General features: G+C 30.3%; 1 protein-coding gene and 1 non-coding gene across 2 annotated transcripts; one reads left to right on the top strand and one right to left on the bottom strand.

The window, feature by feature from the left end:
• The first annotated feature begins 2,381 nt into the window (after positions 1–2,381).
• LOC112940578 (U6atac minor spliceosomal RNA) lies at positions 2,382–2,515 on the top strand. The gene has a single exon (XR_003244916.1). It is a non-coding gene; the product is annotated as a U6atac minor spliceosomal RNA (small nuclear RNA).
• A 705-nt stretch (positions 2,516–3,220) lies between these two features.
• Positions 3,221–8,767, bottom strand: LOC101252855 (uncharacterized). The gene is made up of 11 exons (XM_019211338.3): positions 8,636–8,767; positions 8,295–8,446; positions 7,757–7,874; positions 7,425–7,521; positions 7,165–7,271; positions 6,817–6,939; positions 6,571–6,721; positions 6,237–6,297; positions 5,561–5,943; positions 3,862–5,404; positions 3,221–3,601 (listed from the first exon to the last, which is right to left on the bottom strand). The coding sequence occupies exons 2-11, from the start codon at positions 8,420–8,422 to the stop codon at positions 3,373–3,375; spliced, it is 2,940 nt and encodes a 979-aa protein (XP_019066883.2). The 5' UTR covers positions 8,423–8,446; positions 8,636–8,767; the 3' UTR covers positions 3,221–3,372.
• Positions 8,768–16,918: the final 8,151 nt, after the last annotated feature.

The raw sequence follows: 16,918 nt of genomic DNA, 5'->3' as shown, positions 1-16,918 counted from the left end.
AATGGTAAGAAAACTGTAAATAAAAATATAAATAGTAAAATTATATTTACTCAACTTCATAAATACTTCAAATTATACTCCTCATCACATGGCCAGAGAAGAAAATTTATTGGGTTTACATTATTTTATTTTTTTTGCCTAATTTTTTCATTTTCTTTCTGTCTTTCATTTTTCCCTTAATATAAAAAAAATTAAAAAAAATTGTCCATATTTAGGGAGCTAGTGAACTGATCATTTTCTTTTAAAAAAAATGAAATAAAGCGTAAGAAATTTTGTTTTTGGTCGATAGTATTACATACTTTATACAATAGACGTTTCTATTTATGTTATATTATTTAATTTAATTTAAAAATTTTAAAAGTAATTTATATTTTAAATTTTATGACTAAAGCAAATTATAAAATATTTATGTAATTATAAATAATCTCATACAACAAATAAACACTTGTAGATTGACATTGTCAGGTTCACAGTACCAAACATTTTGTCTTTACTTCTCTCTTATTATAAGCTCATTTACATGTGTGATTGATTATAAAAGTTGCATACAAAGTCTTATGTTTCCGTTGTACAAATATAATATTTTAAAAATTTATTAGTACGATGTAATTTAACTATTTAACGTTTAAATTATTATCTTTTTAAACTTTTGTGATAAGTCTTAAGGCTTGTTTGGTGAAATGGAGAAAAAGGAGTTAATTTTAAGAAAAATTTTAAATATTTTTATTTTTTTGTTCAGTTGTAAAATTTTGTGATAAATTATTTTAATATTATGAATTAGTATCCGGATAAGTTATTCGTCACATTGGGTGGCATAGTAATCACAGGATAACTTAATCGGGGATAAAATAGGTCAATGGCAAATATATCCTTTAAACTTTTTTTATACATCATTTTTTAGATTTATGTATATTTACCTTACCTTTAATATTATTCACTATTTCTTATTTTTACGATAGTTATTCATATTTTTCTATTAAAAATTACACAATACAAATTTTATTATGACTTTATTTGACCGATTCTTATGTTTGTTTATATTTCGATTTCTCGTATAAAAATTTTTGTTTAACAAATTTAGAGAGGACGATCTATTTTAAAACTAAATAAGGAAAAAAGTATTTTTAAATACTAATACATAAACAACATATTTAAGCTAAATAAAATTAAATTTTAATTTTTTAAAATAATGACTAAAGCTTGCAAAGAGAACATAAAAAGATTAAATAAAATGAAGATAAACTTTGTGAACAAACAACTTGTTCTTAAAATATATCAATATATTCATAAAAAAATCTCATAAATACAAGTAAAAAAGTAATGTTGAAAAGAACATATAAGAGTGTGTTTATTTTAATAATAAAATAAAATAAAATTATTTCCCTATTCGAAATTGTAAGTAAACCAATTAATTTAAATTTATACCTCGTATGATAATTAAAAAAGAATTTTTAATATAATTTAAATAAATATTATGTGAGGTGGGGTGGGAGGTAGACATGGAACGTAGACACAATTAATATGGAATGTAATTAATGAAAGTTGTTTTTACTACCTTTGATAAGTTATTTTCTTTAAAAAAAATTCAGTGAAAAATATTTTCAAAATATGTAACCATATGGAAAAATATTATATTTAATTTAATATTTTAAAATTGTATGGCTAGAATATCAAAATGTAAAGACGTGCTTCCATGAGTTATAAGAAAACGCGGATTAAGACAAATTTCAATATCTAAATATTCAAATATTGAATTTTGAATTTAACAAATTCAACATATAACTAAGTTTGGTTAACAAACGTCATACGCGGCATGGGGTCCAATGTGTTATTAGATCGGTTGACAATTATTAATTTCTCGATCAAGATTCAATTTTCCATCTTATAATCAGTTTTCATTTTTTCTAATCTTATGCTAGTTTGTTTTTTATTAGGCTTACATCTATGGATTTAATTTGAATTTGAGGTTTATCGGTTTCACTTATTATTTATCAGTTTGTAGACATGCCAACATGTTATGGAACCATTAAGATACTGACTTATCGGTCATTGATTTACTTGTTATTTATTCCTATCGCTTCGGTATCTTAACCGTTAAGATTTGATTAAAAAGAAAAATCATTGAAATTCACTTACAAACCAAATGAATTGAGAGATTGCATTTTGCTAAAAATGATAAATATGGTCACGTTGTAGAATAACATAGAGTTTGTGACAAGTAGAACTAAAAGTATGAAACTAAACTATAAGTCGAGGGCATTATATACAAAATTGTATAAATATAATTATTTAATAACGACTAGCTAATTATTGGTTAACTCGTTAAGAATAAAACTTCAAACCATCAAAAAACAATAACTCGATCACAAAAAAAAATGAAAATCGTTAATGAAAGGAGAGATGGTTGGCATATCCTCCCTCGACAGGGACGGGAATAACCTTCGGGCTTAATTACCAGTTATCAGACACATCCAGCTAAGGCTATCCACTTCGGTGGATCTTACCCAAATTTTGTAATTTTTAAAAAATCGTTATTGAAACTGCTAAATTAATCATAACTTATTATATCGATAAATCAATAACTTTTTTTCCAATTCAAGTTATTAATTTCGGTTCGATTATGAACAAACTCATTTTTATTAATGGACCAACAATAAACTCTATTAGTAGTTTCTGAATCCTTTTTATTATTTATAAGATTTTTCAATATACAAACACAAAATATATATAAAAGTTACTGAATTCGTGAGAACCTATAATAGGGATCCGCCCTAACTACCTTCTAATATTGATATTTTTTTTTTGGTAAAAAAGGTCAATTCTTTGAAGAAACCCTTTTTCTACTACTTCAAGTTTGAACATTTCCCCAATTTTCACACGGAAGTCGAAACACAACTAAGCAAGCTTCATTCAACTTTTTTGGCTTGACTTGTATTTGCTTTCCCTTTACTTGTAAGGTTTCCTCAACTCAGAGAACCTATCTCTCGTATAAAGTTAAACAAGTAAATATACACGTCCTACATGATAATACGTGTGTGAGATATATATAAAATAATTTGTATTATGTCATGTAGGACGTGTGCATATATTTGTTCAATTTTATACAAGTTAAAGTGTCTCTATTTATAAATGCCAACCGAAGTCAAGTTGAAGAGCAGGAAGTAAGAACATCAATATGCTGGAAATTTTTGCTTCAGTATCGAAAAAATGTACATGAGTGGAGGGCGAAAAATCTCCTTTATTTACCTCAAAATATTCCCAAGTTGTGATCAAAACAACAGAAAGGACTCTATATAGTCGATGAACCATCAACAATTAGCATGCTTGAAAAAGAATATATTTCAAATTCCATAATACACCTGAGAAATATCACTATTTAACTGAATAAAATGCCGAGGCTGCAGAGGCGTCAGCGATTAAATAAACAGGTTGACGAGCCTGCAGGCAAGCACCTATCTCGAAAGGGCGTAGTTCAGATCCATCATATAAAAGATTAGCACCAGGGTGAATCAATTCTTTACTGTCAGTATCATCTTGATCAACTTTAGTAGTGTTTGAAGGCGATTCCTCTGCCTCGTAGATAGAAGGCAGGGCGTATGATCTGCAAGTTCATTTTAGAAACCATAAACTTCCTGAGATAATAACTATTAGCTGAATGACTAAATAAGAAATCAACTTTTGAAAGTCACGGTCGACACTACAGTAATAATATAATCTATAAGTTATTCAAGTCGAGCTAGCCTGTTGTCTCCCAAAAGGCTAGCTCGACTTGACTAAAGACACGTGAATTGGGAGGGAGGTAGCAATTAGCAAAGAAAACTTGTTTCTGTGAAAATGTGAAAGAGTTTACTCAGGACATACCTCAGAATGTTGCCATCAAAACTGAGAACTTCTGTACGACATCTTTGTCGATTAGCAAGTTTCAGCCTCTGGCTTTTGTTAGTGGGACAAGAAATGGGAGAAGAAGGATTAGCCAGGGGGTTCCATATTCTGCTCGCATAGGTCATAAGATGCCGGGATGCTGCATCTTTAGACTGTTCTTTCTGGTAAAGGAGTTTCGCGGTTGGACCATTGGCTTGATACTCAGCACAAACGTCTCGTAGTCTCCTTCTTAAGTCTTGCATTTCATTATGATGCTCTGTGAGTAAGTCTGTTTGGAGTAGCTGCGACGAGACTACTCTCTTACATATATTATTGCACAGCTTTGGACTAAACAGTGGGATACCGAATTCTACGCTTAGTGGAACCCATTCATACATCTCATGATCATCTGGTGCAAGGTTTTCCATGAGTCTACCTTTGTGAAGTCTTAATAGACGAATATAACCAACGGTCCAAAAGCTCATTTTGTTCCCTAAACCAGATAATAGTGAGTTCAAATTCAACATCTCTTTGTTGGGCAATCCTAATTCCTCCCCTATCTGAGGCGTTGAACCGTCCGAGTTTTTCAAGGGCAAAGGGACATCCAAAGTAACAACTCTTCCAGCCTCATCAAGATCATATCTGCTAAGTGGCTGTACAAGAACAGCTGAATGATTGAGAAGTGAATTTACACAATGTAAAAGTATACTTCCTTTCACTAAGTTCCCTTCCGCCATCTTCCCTGAACCTCCAATAGAAGATCCATCCCATGACCAGACAAGTGCTTTCTCACAACCAGCTAACGGCGCAGGAAGCATTCTTAAACATTGGCCTTTCATTAGAACAACAGAGAGAGGTCCACTAGTCATAGCAGAATATAGCACCAACTTCATCCAAGGCGTCATAGACAAGGGTGAGGGCGGTCCAAAATGAGCAGGGCCTTTTGCTCCTGGCAAAACAGAAGGAGGAATGGGAACCATGGATACGACAATATCATAGTCACGCTGAAATAGACGATCTAAAGTAGCCGGTGATAGAGCAGCCAAGCTTTCAATACGGAGAATATCCACACGATGATTCTTCTGTTTCTTTAAGCCTTTCGCAGTGTCTAAATCTTCAGTACATACCGACTTCTCATCAGTCTTAGAATATATATTATCACTGGAAGAATTACCAGATAGATGTTTCCTCTCATCAGTGCATTCTTTGGGTGTTCCAGAATGTACTGAATTATCATCATTTATCTCAAACTCATTCGTAGCAGAATCTCCCGAGTTTTCAGTAACAGAAATATCCATCAAGGAAGTAGTATCATCACTTGGACGAGAAATAATAGTGGTCTTTTCGACTTCTTCAGCTTGAACCCCTCCAGATGTTAGACATTCCAGGACACGCCGAAGGCTAAATGCATGATTGGCAAACTCCTGCAGTTCGCCTTCGAATACTGCACCCTCTAGTGTGCTCAAATCATTACAAAGATCTGCAATGCTAGCATGACCAAGTTTTCCAGCTTCATATAACGTCACTGCGTGAGATTTCAGACCTGAAGAAGAAAAGGGATGCTTCAAAGCACTACTGGGAAAGGATCAGATAATATCCTTACAGCTGAATGGGATACGCGGTATAACATGATATTTAGTAAGTCTTAATGTTCATTTGGTAGTGGATATGAAAAATTTAGAAGAAGAAGAAGCTATACCTGGTGATACAGATCCCATCATAAGATACGAAGTAATATTAGCATCAACAAGGAAAGCAATTCGACCATAACCAGACCCCGAGATATTATTTTCTGCCCATGGAATTTCTCCATGCTGAAAAGCATTGCCATCAGTGGATGCATTTGCAAAGACCAAGCTAGCATTTGAACCATCTTCTTCGTCGCTGAGGATACATTTAGGTGATCCCGGGACATTAGAATCTTGAAGAATAGCAGATGGATCGATTAGTTTGATAGCCCATCCTAATCGGCAAGCAAAAGAAGCAGCTGCTTGCAATTGAGAAAGATCAGCTTGTAATGTTGTCGATAACTCAGCAACAGTTGAATGCTCACTTGAAACCACAAAAACAGCATACAGCAACCTGGATAATGAGGTTTACAAATTATATCTTGACCACAATCGATACAAGAAAAGGGAATACCAGTGAACTAAGCTCCCGCTATGCACAGGGTCCGGGGAAGGGTAGGACCACAAGGGTCTACCGTACGCAGTCTTACCCTGCATTTCTACAAGAGACTGTTTCCATAGGTCTAACCCGTGATCTCCTAGTCACATGACAGTAACTTTACCAGTTACCCCGAGACTCCCTTCTATTGACCACAATCGATATATAAAGAAATATGATAACTCTTTTGTTTAAGAGAAATGCCTTACTCCTCAATGGGATCTTCATAAGACTGCTCTCGGTTTGAAACGAATCCTTCAAGCCTGGAAACTGTAATAGACTAATAGTGTGTATCAACACCCTAATGTCTCAAATAAAAATTTTTTTAACAGAAAGCATAAGTGTGCAATAAGGCCAGAAATCTTTTTGATGTATGTATAGTCAAGACAATTTTTACATTAGCTACTAGATGATGATAATCAATTATGATTACCAGCTTTCATTGAAATGAAAATGAACATCGTCAAGCCAAGAATGACTAATCGAGAAAAGAAAAACAAGTAACAAAAACACTTCTAAACCAAATCTGAATTTACGAATTACCTTTAAAGCGATCATCAGCATAGACAGGAACATCAAAGTACACTAGTCCATGTCGATGTAGACCTCTTATAATTTCCGGATTAAAAAGAACAAAAGAATTTGCTTCCTCACAGATTTTATCTATTGTTGCCATTTCTTCTTCTGTCAATTTCTGTAAGAAGAAGAACAGATAAGCCTCACATATCAATCACAAAGGAAGCGGAATGTTACGTTTTATGGAGGAATGGAATGTCTATGTCAACTTGCCTTAAATTCTTCCATAGTAAAGTTGACTAGACAAACTGCCCACCATGGCTCAATAACAAAGTCCACTGGCTGCGTAGGCAACAGTTCTTTCGCTATTGATTTGTTCAGTTTCCACATAAATTTCTGCCAAGCTCCAAAAATTATGAAAATTAAGTTAGACAAACAACAAAAGAATTCACTCGTCTCAACATGAGCAATCGAGCTTAGCATGCTGATATCGATAAATTCATTTCTTCCAACTCCACTTACCATGACCAAAGAGTTGCACAAACTATTATCTTCTATATACCATAAAATGTATTACAACAGTGTAGCAGTTAGCCATAACTTTTTTTTTCTGTACAATACCTTAGACTTGCACTTATTCATGATATCGATAAATTCATTTCTTCCAACTCCAGTGAGCCGTAAGGCATCAGCAGCACTAAAATTCGGGATGCTGTCATAAGGTTGCTCTGCATTCAAAATTCAGAGAAGAAAGAAAGAAATGATACACTCTAAACTTTAAGTTAAGAACATTAGAAACACAATCCACTCAAGCGATAGTATCAGAACTATCTGTGCTACGACTTTTCTGTTTCAATAAAAGGAAAAACATGGCCTATTACCATTTTTCATGACCTCAAATAACATGTCGCAGTAGTATTTGAAAGGAGACATCCTCATGACACGGCAAAAATAATCCGCTAGGTGATATGGGAAGAGCTGCAGTCACAAATCAAACATAGTACGTTATGAACTGAATTTTGTAACTTGTAGGATAACAATTCTCAGAGAATAATTTATCTACATAGAAATCTTAAGTAAATAAGCAATATATTAGTTGATTCTTTCATCCTTGTCAATATTTTTTTTAACATAACTGCATAATTGTAAGCAAATTGCAGATAAAAACATATGCATTACAAAATATGAGAAATGATTTTCAAGCAATACACACCGCTAAATTCCTTCGTAGATAACGCAACATTTCTTCATAGTATTCACCTTCTTTGCAAACTTTACTTGCAAAACTAGTGTTCCACTGAAGTCTCTTTTTTATGCAATGTTCAATTATCCTGCATAAACACTAGTTACCTAGTAAATCTTTAGTGGTAGAATGAATAATCATGAGAGGAAAAAAAGATTCATGATGCAATGTTATGATAGCAGTGCATTTTTGGAGGAACCGATATGAGTGCAACGACATAAATCACAATCATGATACCGATCGAGGACATGACACTTGGACACGAGGGTGTGGAGGTCGAGTATGAGGGTAGAGGGTTAGTATGTTGCCGAATTTGTACTTTTTTCTATCCATACTACATGTTAGTTTCTTTCATTTCGTTTATCTTATCATCTTAAGGTCTGAGTGACGCTCTACCCTCCAGACCTCACCTGTTGATATTATACTGAGTATGTTATTATTATTTGACATTATACAATAACTCAACTATTCCACAAATGGTATTTTACTAAAACAAAACAAAACAAACCTTTTATGCCATTCTTCTTTGGAATTTAGAGCGGCTTGAAGCCTCTTTGAGAGATCCTCCCAGTTGCATTCTTCTTTGATTGATTTTACGATCAGCTGTTCTTCGACACTCGCCAATACGTGCATCATTTTAATTCCTACTACTACTACTACCTGCAACATATATTCAACTGAATCTCCTTCGTCGAAAAATTAACTGTAATATGCAATAACATCTTTTTTTAAATTATGTATGAATTGTTGAATCCCTTCCGAGACATAGGAAAAATACTAATGTAGTGATCATAATAGAATAAATTTCTGATTTCACCACTGATTAATTGAAGACAGTGTAAAACTTACTTATCAACAAAGACAGTATAAATTTCTGATTCCGCCACAAAAATGCATCAAATTATAGTCAAAGATTATGATTATATTCAGAAATTTTAATTTTGGTTTAGAGAATTCTGTGAAATTAAAATTGAAAAATAAAATAAAATAAACAATAAAGATCCGAGATTGATGGTGGCAGAGAAGGAGGGAAGCTTTGAATTTACCAAAGTGGGACTCATTCTTTTCCTTTTTGCTCCATGTGGTCGTTAGTTGCCGTTAAATTATAACGATAAAATGCAATTAGATGAACGTTGGGTGATATTTTAAGTAGGAAATTAATAGTTAAAAAGTAGAAAAGTCGCCTGTTTTATCTTTAATTTAGTTACGAAACTCCAAAAATAATTACTATACATCTTTTTTAAAAACCTTTTTGTTAGCTGCAAATGCAACAATTTACGTGACGCAATTAAGATTTCGATTACCATTCTTTTTTATTTTAATTAAAATTTCATGACTTTGTAAACAATATATAGATATCTGAACTAATTTTTACTATGTTAGTTGAATTTTCAGACTTACCAAAATAATTATCTGGACATCTTTTTTATAGGCATAATACATAAATATGCCTTTTAACTTGGTCTCATTTCGCATTTATGTCCTCCAACTTTTTGTGTGTACGAATAGACACTTAAACTTGTTTAAAACTGAACAAATAGACACAAACGTCCTATATGACATTATTGAGGAGTATGCCAAAAGTATTGCTAAGAGTTGATTAATTAGTGAAGTTGATAAGTTAGTTATTATTAATTAACCAGCTGTCAGCTTCCTATTGGTCCATTAGTTAGTTAGTTGCTGCTATCTTAGTTGTATATATATGAAATTGAGCGTTGTAAATTGCATTGAATTCATTCACAGTAAAAGGATGAAGAATATCATTTTCCTGTAGCAACACTCTTTTTCCTTTCTCTCAGTCTTCCATTCTCTTTACTCATTCAATCGATAGCTTAATAGGCATTTTATATGGAAATTTGTGTCCTTACGTGTATTGTGACACGTAGAACTCATACATATATTTGTTCAATTTTATATAAGTTTAAGTGTCTATTTATACTAACTCAAAGTCTTAGGACATAAATATAAAATAAAATAAAATTAAAGGATATATTTATATATTATGTTTTTTTTTATATATCACTACGGAATACATTGAAGATGAGTTTGAAATGTTAAGTTAATTACATGAGACTAAGGGCTGGTGGATCTAAAAAAGGTTCAATTTTGAATATATAACATGCTGTATTCCTACCCTGAAATTTGATAGAATCGATATAATTACACTAAATATTTTTATTATATTTATTAATTTTTTTAATAATTTGAAATAATTGTATATATTTTATTTAATTATTCGATAATTTTATATTTGATAAATCAGATCTAATTACACACATATTTTTGTCACTAGATACAGTAAAATAGGGAGAGGAGAGCGAGAAGAAAGGGGGATGAGTTAGATTTGTCTATGTATCACATACATATGTAAATCCACTTGATACAGATATATTTGGTGTGATTCATATGCATACACAATTGAGATATGAGAGTGACGAGCGAGATAAGATGAAGCGAGCCCAAATGACACATACATGTGAATCCATTTAAATACAATGTACTTAAAATAAATTACACAGTTTTAATTTTAGGTATCCAGAGATACATGTACTTAGACACATTTGGATGCACCAAAATATGATAAGATTCATAATACTCAAATTAATGTGTATCTAAGTAATTTACTCCTAAATTAGTGAAAATTCTGTAAGTTATCCCTGAAATTTTATTTATAAAAGTTCGAATATCATAACGTAATTGTCCTGAAATTCAAATTCTGACCAACAAGGGTTGTGGTAGAGTGGTAAATACTCCTTCATTCTTAACCAGAGATCTCGGGTTAGAGTTCCCTTCGCCTTTGTCAAGGATTACTTTATCCCCAATATGAGACTTTCCGACACAAATTCAAATTTATTTGGATTTCAATATGAATATCAAACACCGAATAGATTTAAATACTAAACCTTGCCATTTTACTTGAAGTGAAATTTTGAAATACTATTTCCACTTGTAATTTATTGACATTTTTCATTCATATGATAACAACTTTCACATATAGCAAACAAAAATTTTATATTTGTATGCTATAGCAAACTTTGCATAATTGTGCTCCATAGCAAACATAAAACTGTATAATTTGCTATACATATACAATTGTATAATTCGCTGGCCTAAATTGTATAATTCGCTGGCCTATTTCGCTGCAATTGTATAATTTGTTTTGTATACAGTTGAATCGAATTAAAATGTATGTATATTGCACAATTATAAGTGTATAGCAAGAAGATATATGTTTTTCTCGCTTTATACCAAAACATAAACACAATATATACATTTCTGTTGTATAAAACTAGAGAAAATTGTATTTCACTACAATTGTATAATTCGCAATTGTATAATTCGTTGGCCTTTTTCTCTGCAATATTTGAAGTAAAATGTTTGTAAATTGTATAATTTAGTGTATAACACGAAGATATACATTTTTGCATGTGTATATACAATTTTCTCTCGCTTTATACAAAACAGAAACAGAATTATACACTTCTGTGTATAAAGCGAGAGAGGCGAGCGAGAATGGAGAGTGGCGAGTGAGATTTTTGGGAGAGAGACGCTGGCAAATTTTAGCTAATGTTTGCTATGGAGCACAATTAAATCAAACCCTAGCTATTCCATTTAATTTAGGTTATTAATTTACTATTATATACAATTTTCCCAAAAATAAATTCCATAGCAAATAATTTACAACTCAAAACAAAAAGTTATTTTTCTTTCAATTTCATAGCAAATAATTTTTAAAATTTCCCTCATCAAAGCAATAAAGCAATTTCGTTGCTATTTCTTTGTGTATTGGCTTTATTGACTGCTTTGCCAACTTTGAAGGGTGACAAAGTTTAGTGGTTGAATGAGTTGCCGTTGTTGGGAGAGGAGGGCGCCACCTTATTTTTGCTTACTTTCATATATTTGTCATCTTCTAAAATATTTTTTAAAAATAAAGTCAATGAACATATCTTAGAGAATATTTAAAAAGGAAATTAGTTATTTTAAAACGTTTTATTTAAAATTTAAACTAAATTTGTTAAAAATAAGGTATTTGAATCTTTTTAGAGAAGTTTCTCATTTGGCATTTGATATCTATATTGAAATTTAACTAAATTTGAATTCGCATATTATAAAACTCATTTTTAGGTGCGGCACTTAGTACATGACTTTGAAATTTCTAATAATTAAGATGGTGGAATTTTAATCGTCCAGCGATCCTATAATTTTAAAATGGAAAATATATAAGAAATATGAAATTAATTGTTAAGGTCCAAAGTCATACTCACCGTCAAATTTCACCTACTATTTATTTGCCTTATTTTTTTTTTCTCCACAAAATCTTGAAGTAGAAGTATTTAATACTAATAACATAGGATATAAACTGTGTATATCTATATCTATATCTATATATATTTACCATTTCATTAAAAGTTGATTAGCATATATGTATATAGTGTAAACAAAAAGTATGTTATTCTCTTTATCATTAGACTGTGCTTCAAGTTTCTATAGAAATTTAACTAATTACATATGTGGATACTGTAAAAAGTCTCTACTAATAGTGTAGTTTGATTAATAATCTAGGGATAATGCCTAAGTACACCCTCAACCTATGTCCGAAATCTCAGAGACACACTTATACTATACTAAGGTCCTATTACCCTCTGAACTTATTTTATTAATAATTTTTTACCCCTTTTTAGCTTATGTGGCACTTTCTTGTGGGCCTAATGATGGTTGACTTTTTTTTGAACTAGTGCCACATAGGCTAAAAAGAGATAGAAAATTACATATAAAATAAGTTCAGGGGGTAATAGGACCTTAGTATAGTATAAGTGTGTCTCTGGAATTTCGGGCATAGGTTAAGGGGGTACTTGGGTATTTTTCCAATAATCTACTAAAAACATAATTATTAGTTTTATCATATTATTTATTATTTAACTTATGTGCACTGATAATGTGAAAGAAGTTTTACACCACTAATATATTTTAATTTTGTGTAGTAAGTAATTTACCTTATTTTATATTGTTAATTCTATATAATTATTATTATGGACATTTACATCTACTTATATTTTAGGAGGTAATATTCACAAATAGTAGTAACAAACTTTGCAATTCTAATAATGTAAAAAATATTCAATATGATGAAATTTATCCCTTGAACACATACAAAATGAATAGTTTAGATCTTTTATGAGTAAAAATAAAAAGTACAGCTACATAATTTGAAACTCCACAATAATGAAAATTTCAATTATCAAATTGAAAAATGACTAGCCCATAACATAATAATTTTTCAATCTATAATTATTCGTAAAAATAGTCAATATCATGAAATTTATCTCTTGAACACTTACGAAATGATCAGATCTCTTACGCATAAAATTAAAAAGTGTATCTACATAATTTGAAACTCCACAACAATAAAGTTTTTAATTGTCGAACTGAAAATTACTAGCCCGTACTACAATAACTTTTTCAATATATAACTACTCATTTAAGTAATTTGATAATATACATAAATATTTTTTTTATATATATATTATCATGACATATATCAAAATTATATAAGTCATAACCTAATTATGTAAATAATTTTGCACCTACAAACCCACTTATTCCTACTTAGACCACTTTTCTTGCCTACCAAAAATATTGACCATTCTATTTTTAATTTCAATTTTCTATCTCTTTATTTTGGGGCCACCTTTCCAAATCTCAACAAATGACAACTCGTCAAAAAAAAAGTCATTTAATAATACATTTTAATTTTTCATATTAATACGAAACACACAATGAAACTCACATGAAATATCAACGAAACCACCATGCATGTTAAATATTTCATTCTATATATATATATACACACACATCTCCATAATCCCTCTCAAAAATTACTAATGGAAAACAAATGGAGAATTTTCAAAAATCAACAAATCAACAAAGCAAAAAAGCCTAAAACAATTATCATATGCAAAAAACATTCAAAACACCAACAATCACCCGGAGTTTGTTCTATTTGTCTAAGTGAAAAGCTCTCTAAGCTTTCGAAAACATCGCGTATTATAAATACAACTTCTTCTTGTTCTTCTTCATCGTCGTTGTCTTCATTATCATCTTCATCTTCTTCTGATGTATCATCATGTTCTTCCCCCGCGTATCGAAGGATGAAGACTATGGCTACCTTGAGAAATGGTGGTGGTGGTGGTGGTAATATTAATGTGCTTACAAAGAGTAGGTCACTTGTTTTTGTTACATCTAGTGAGGGGAAAGGGAATAATAATAAGGATAAGAAAAGAGGACTTCTTTCTAAATTGCTTCATCCAAGGAAAAACAAGAACTAGTGAAGATGAGACAGAGACGGATTCCAGATTTAAATTTTATTGATTTCAGTTTATGATTAATTGTATCATAATTTATTTCATTTATTGGGTTCGAAAATTGATTATTTATACTTATGTAGTGAATATTTTCAATGCTTATACAAAGTCTACCCATAAGAAAGGGTGACAACTTAAATTGTTGAACATGAGATTCATAAGGTTTTTTTTTTTTTAGATTGTGATTTTATAACGTAATACATAATATAATTTCGAAATATATTATGTATGAGTTATAATTTTTATTAAGGAAATTGTGATGTGGCTATTTATAATATTCTTAGTTCAAGATATGCTTGAGACAAAGAGATCAACTTGCATATTCTACAAATATTAAAGTTCATAATTATTTACATGTTATATTATAACCGTTCAAAATTAAGTTTGGGATTTTATTAATCCATTGTTTGGTTATTGGGGTACTATAAAAAAAAATTAGATTTATCGATATAAAAAATTTATAGCTATACAATAAAATTCGTTTCTAATCTTACTTAGCAACAAATTCGCGGTAGATTTTCATTAGCTACGAATAAAATAGTGACGAACCAATGACTAAATTCATAGCTATATTAGCTAATAACGGTATATATTTAATTTTATACGACAAAAATGTTGCTATTATGTATTATCTTTCACATATAGAAGGTAGGATTAATTTGAAACAAAGGGATATGATTCAAATATTTTTGTGTATAACATTATATATCATTGTATTATGTATGTACATCCCAAATATAAGAGCATACAACGCAATGTACAAATTAAAATTATTATGTGTAGTTTTTTTAATTGATGAATCTTGAAAAATACATTCGAGTAACAAAAGGTCTATCAAAAATAAATTTTTTATATCATAACATAGAGATAAAATCAGCGTATATTTTATTATTCATAAAAATTGGATTGAGTATGATATGACAACTTTTGAGATCTATATAATATATTTATGCCTTTGTTATTACGTACGTTGTAGAAGCATCTTTTTAGTACTTTTGTACGGAATGATGAGACAAATATAATTATAATTCTGAGATCTAAACACCACAACATAGATGTACTGTCTCTAGGTTGTTGTCATGCTGGTGAACAGATCAAGTGTCGATAATGACTCTCCAAGAAACTTCATTTGATAGCCACACGTTTATCAGTTGGATATTCGAATTTAGATTTGTGTCGAAACGTTATATTGTGAAAATATTAGAATGAACGAGTACTTACTATTTCTCTATACCTTTATTGATTCGGTATGAATAATTTATGTTTCTTTTGTTTCAATTTATTTGAAGTTTTTTATTATTGTGATTGAAAAAGATTGGCACATTTCAATATTTTTTTGATGGGAAATATTTTGTAGCTTAAATGTTTTGATTAGTTTAAAATCACAAGTTTCAAAAGTTTTATAATAGCATAATACATATATTAGATCTTAAACTTGACTTTAAATTTTAATTTTGACTTTTCAACTTTCATAATGCACAAACAGACACTTTAACTATCCAATTTTTAAATAAATAAACACATGAGTCCTACATGGCACAATACACGTAGGACACCATGTAAGAAAAAAAATGACATGTGTGTCTATTTGTTCAACTTTATATAAATTTAAGTGTCTATTTGTGCAAATCCAAAGTTGATGAATATAAATGTGATTTGAAGCCAAGTTAAAGTGCATATTTATGTATTATGCCTTTTATAATAATGTACTTCTTCCCATTTATATTACTTGACCCCTATATTAAGTATAGATGTTTTATCTACCAATTTAAAAAATTAAGAGATGTTTATCATTTTCTTTCAATATTACTTCTATAGTTAAATATCTACATAAAATATCAATAGTGAAATTTAGATTTCTAAAGCATTAATAAGGCTAGTTTAATAAAATAGACCCCTATGTAAATATTTCATTTCATTTTACTTGGCCCTATATCAAAAATATATGGTTCATTTTAGTTGTTTATTTTAGCAAATCAAGGAAGTTGTATTGTTTTTTTCTTTTTTGGATGAGCTATCTAATTAATCAAACAATTCTAGCATATTTACTAATTCTCTCTATAATTTGAAATAGTTATATATATCATGTCTTACTAACTAGTGATTTCATACCAAATTTCAAATCATATACACCTTATGCATTTTTTTTGCTACCAAATACACTAAAATTGAGAAAAAAGCGAAAACAATAGTTTATGTCTCATATATATATTCAAATCATACTAGATACATGTATTTGCGATATTTGATACATTCTGAAATATAGATACATAGGAAAAGAGGTGAGTGAGAGAGGAGAGTGACGAGCGAGATAGGGAAGAGGCAAGTGAGAGAGTCGTATGCATGTAAATCTACTCGGATATAGTCATCTAAAACAAATTACTCCTAATTTTGACTTCACATATCCGAGATACATGTATTTGATATCAAAATTCTGATAAAATTAGTAATATTGATATCTTGCGTGAATCTAAATAATTAGCTCCTAAACACGTATTACTTCGTCTCATATATAAAGTAATTGTAGTCAAATTTAGAGTTCCAAAATATCATTATTAAGGTTGGTTTAGTAATACACTTGTAACTAACAAAAACTTTGCCTAGTCATATACTAGGACTTTTAAGTATTTCATGATTTGCTTTTTCTGCAGAAATTAAACTTATTTATATATGAAATGTTCAACATTTTCCATGCATGCTTAGAATAAATTTTCAATTATAATTATGGTAAGTTCTCAGCAATTTCCTATAAGATCTATTAAAGTTGAGT

The sequence above is a fragment of the Solanum lycopersicum genome, chromosome 12 (genome assembly GCF_036512215.1).
Source record: "Solanum lycopersicum chromosome 12, SLM_r2.1".
Lineage (NCBI taxonomy): Eukaryota > Viridiplantae > Streptophyta > Magnoliopsida > Solanales > Solanaceae > Solanum > Solanum lycopersicum.
This window is presented reverse-complemented; position numbering and strand designations above follow the sequence as displayed.

Bases quoted from the DNA above. Each gene is read 5' to 3' on its own strand.
- LOC101252855 (XM_019211338.3), bottom strand. From the start codon at position 8,422: ATGATGCACGTATTGGCGAGTGTCGAAGAACAGCTGATCGTAAAATCA. The intron at 6,940-7,164 runs GTATTGTACAGA...GGAGCTTGGCAG, and splicing joins TGAATAAGTGCAAGTCTAAG to AAATTTATGTGGAAACTGAA. The intron at 6,722-6,816 runs GCAAGTTGACAT...TTCTTCTTACAG, and splicing joins TTACTATGGAAGAATTTAAG to AAATTGACAGAAGAAGAAAT.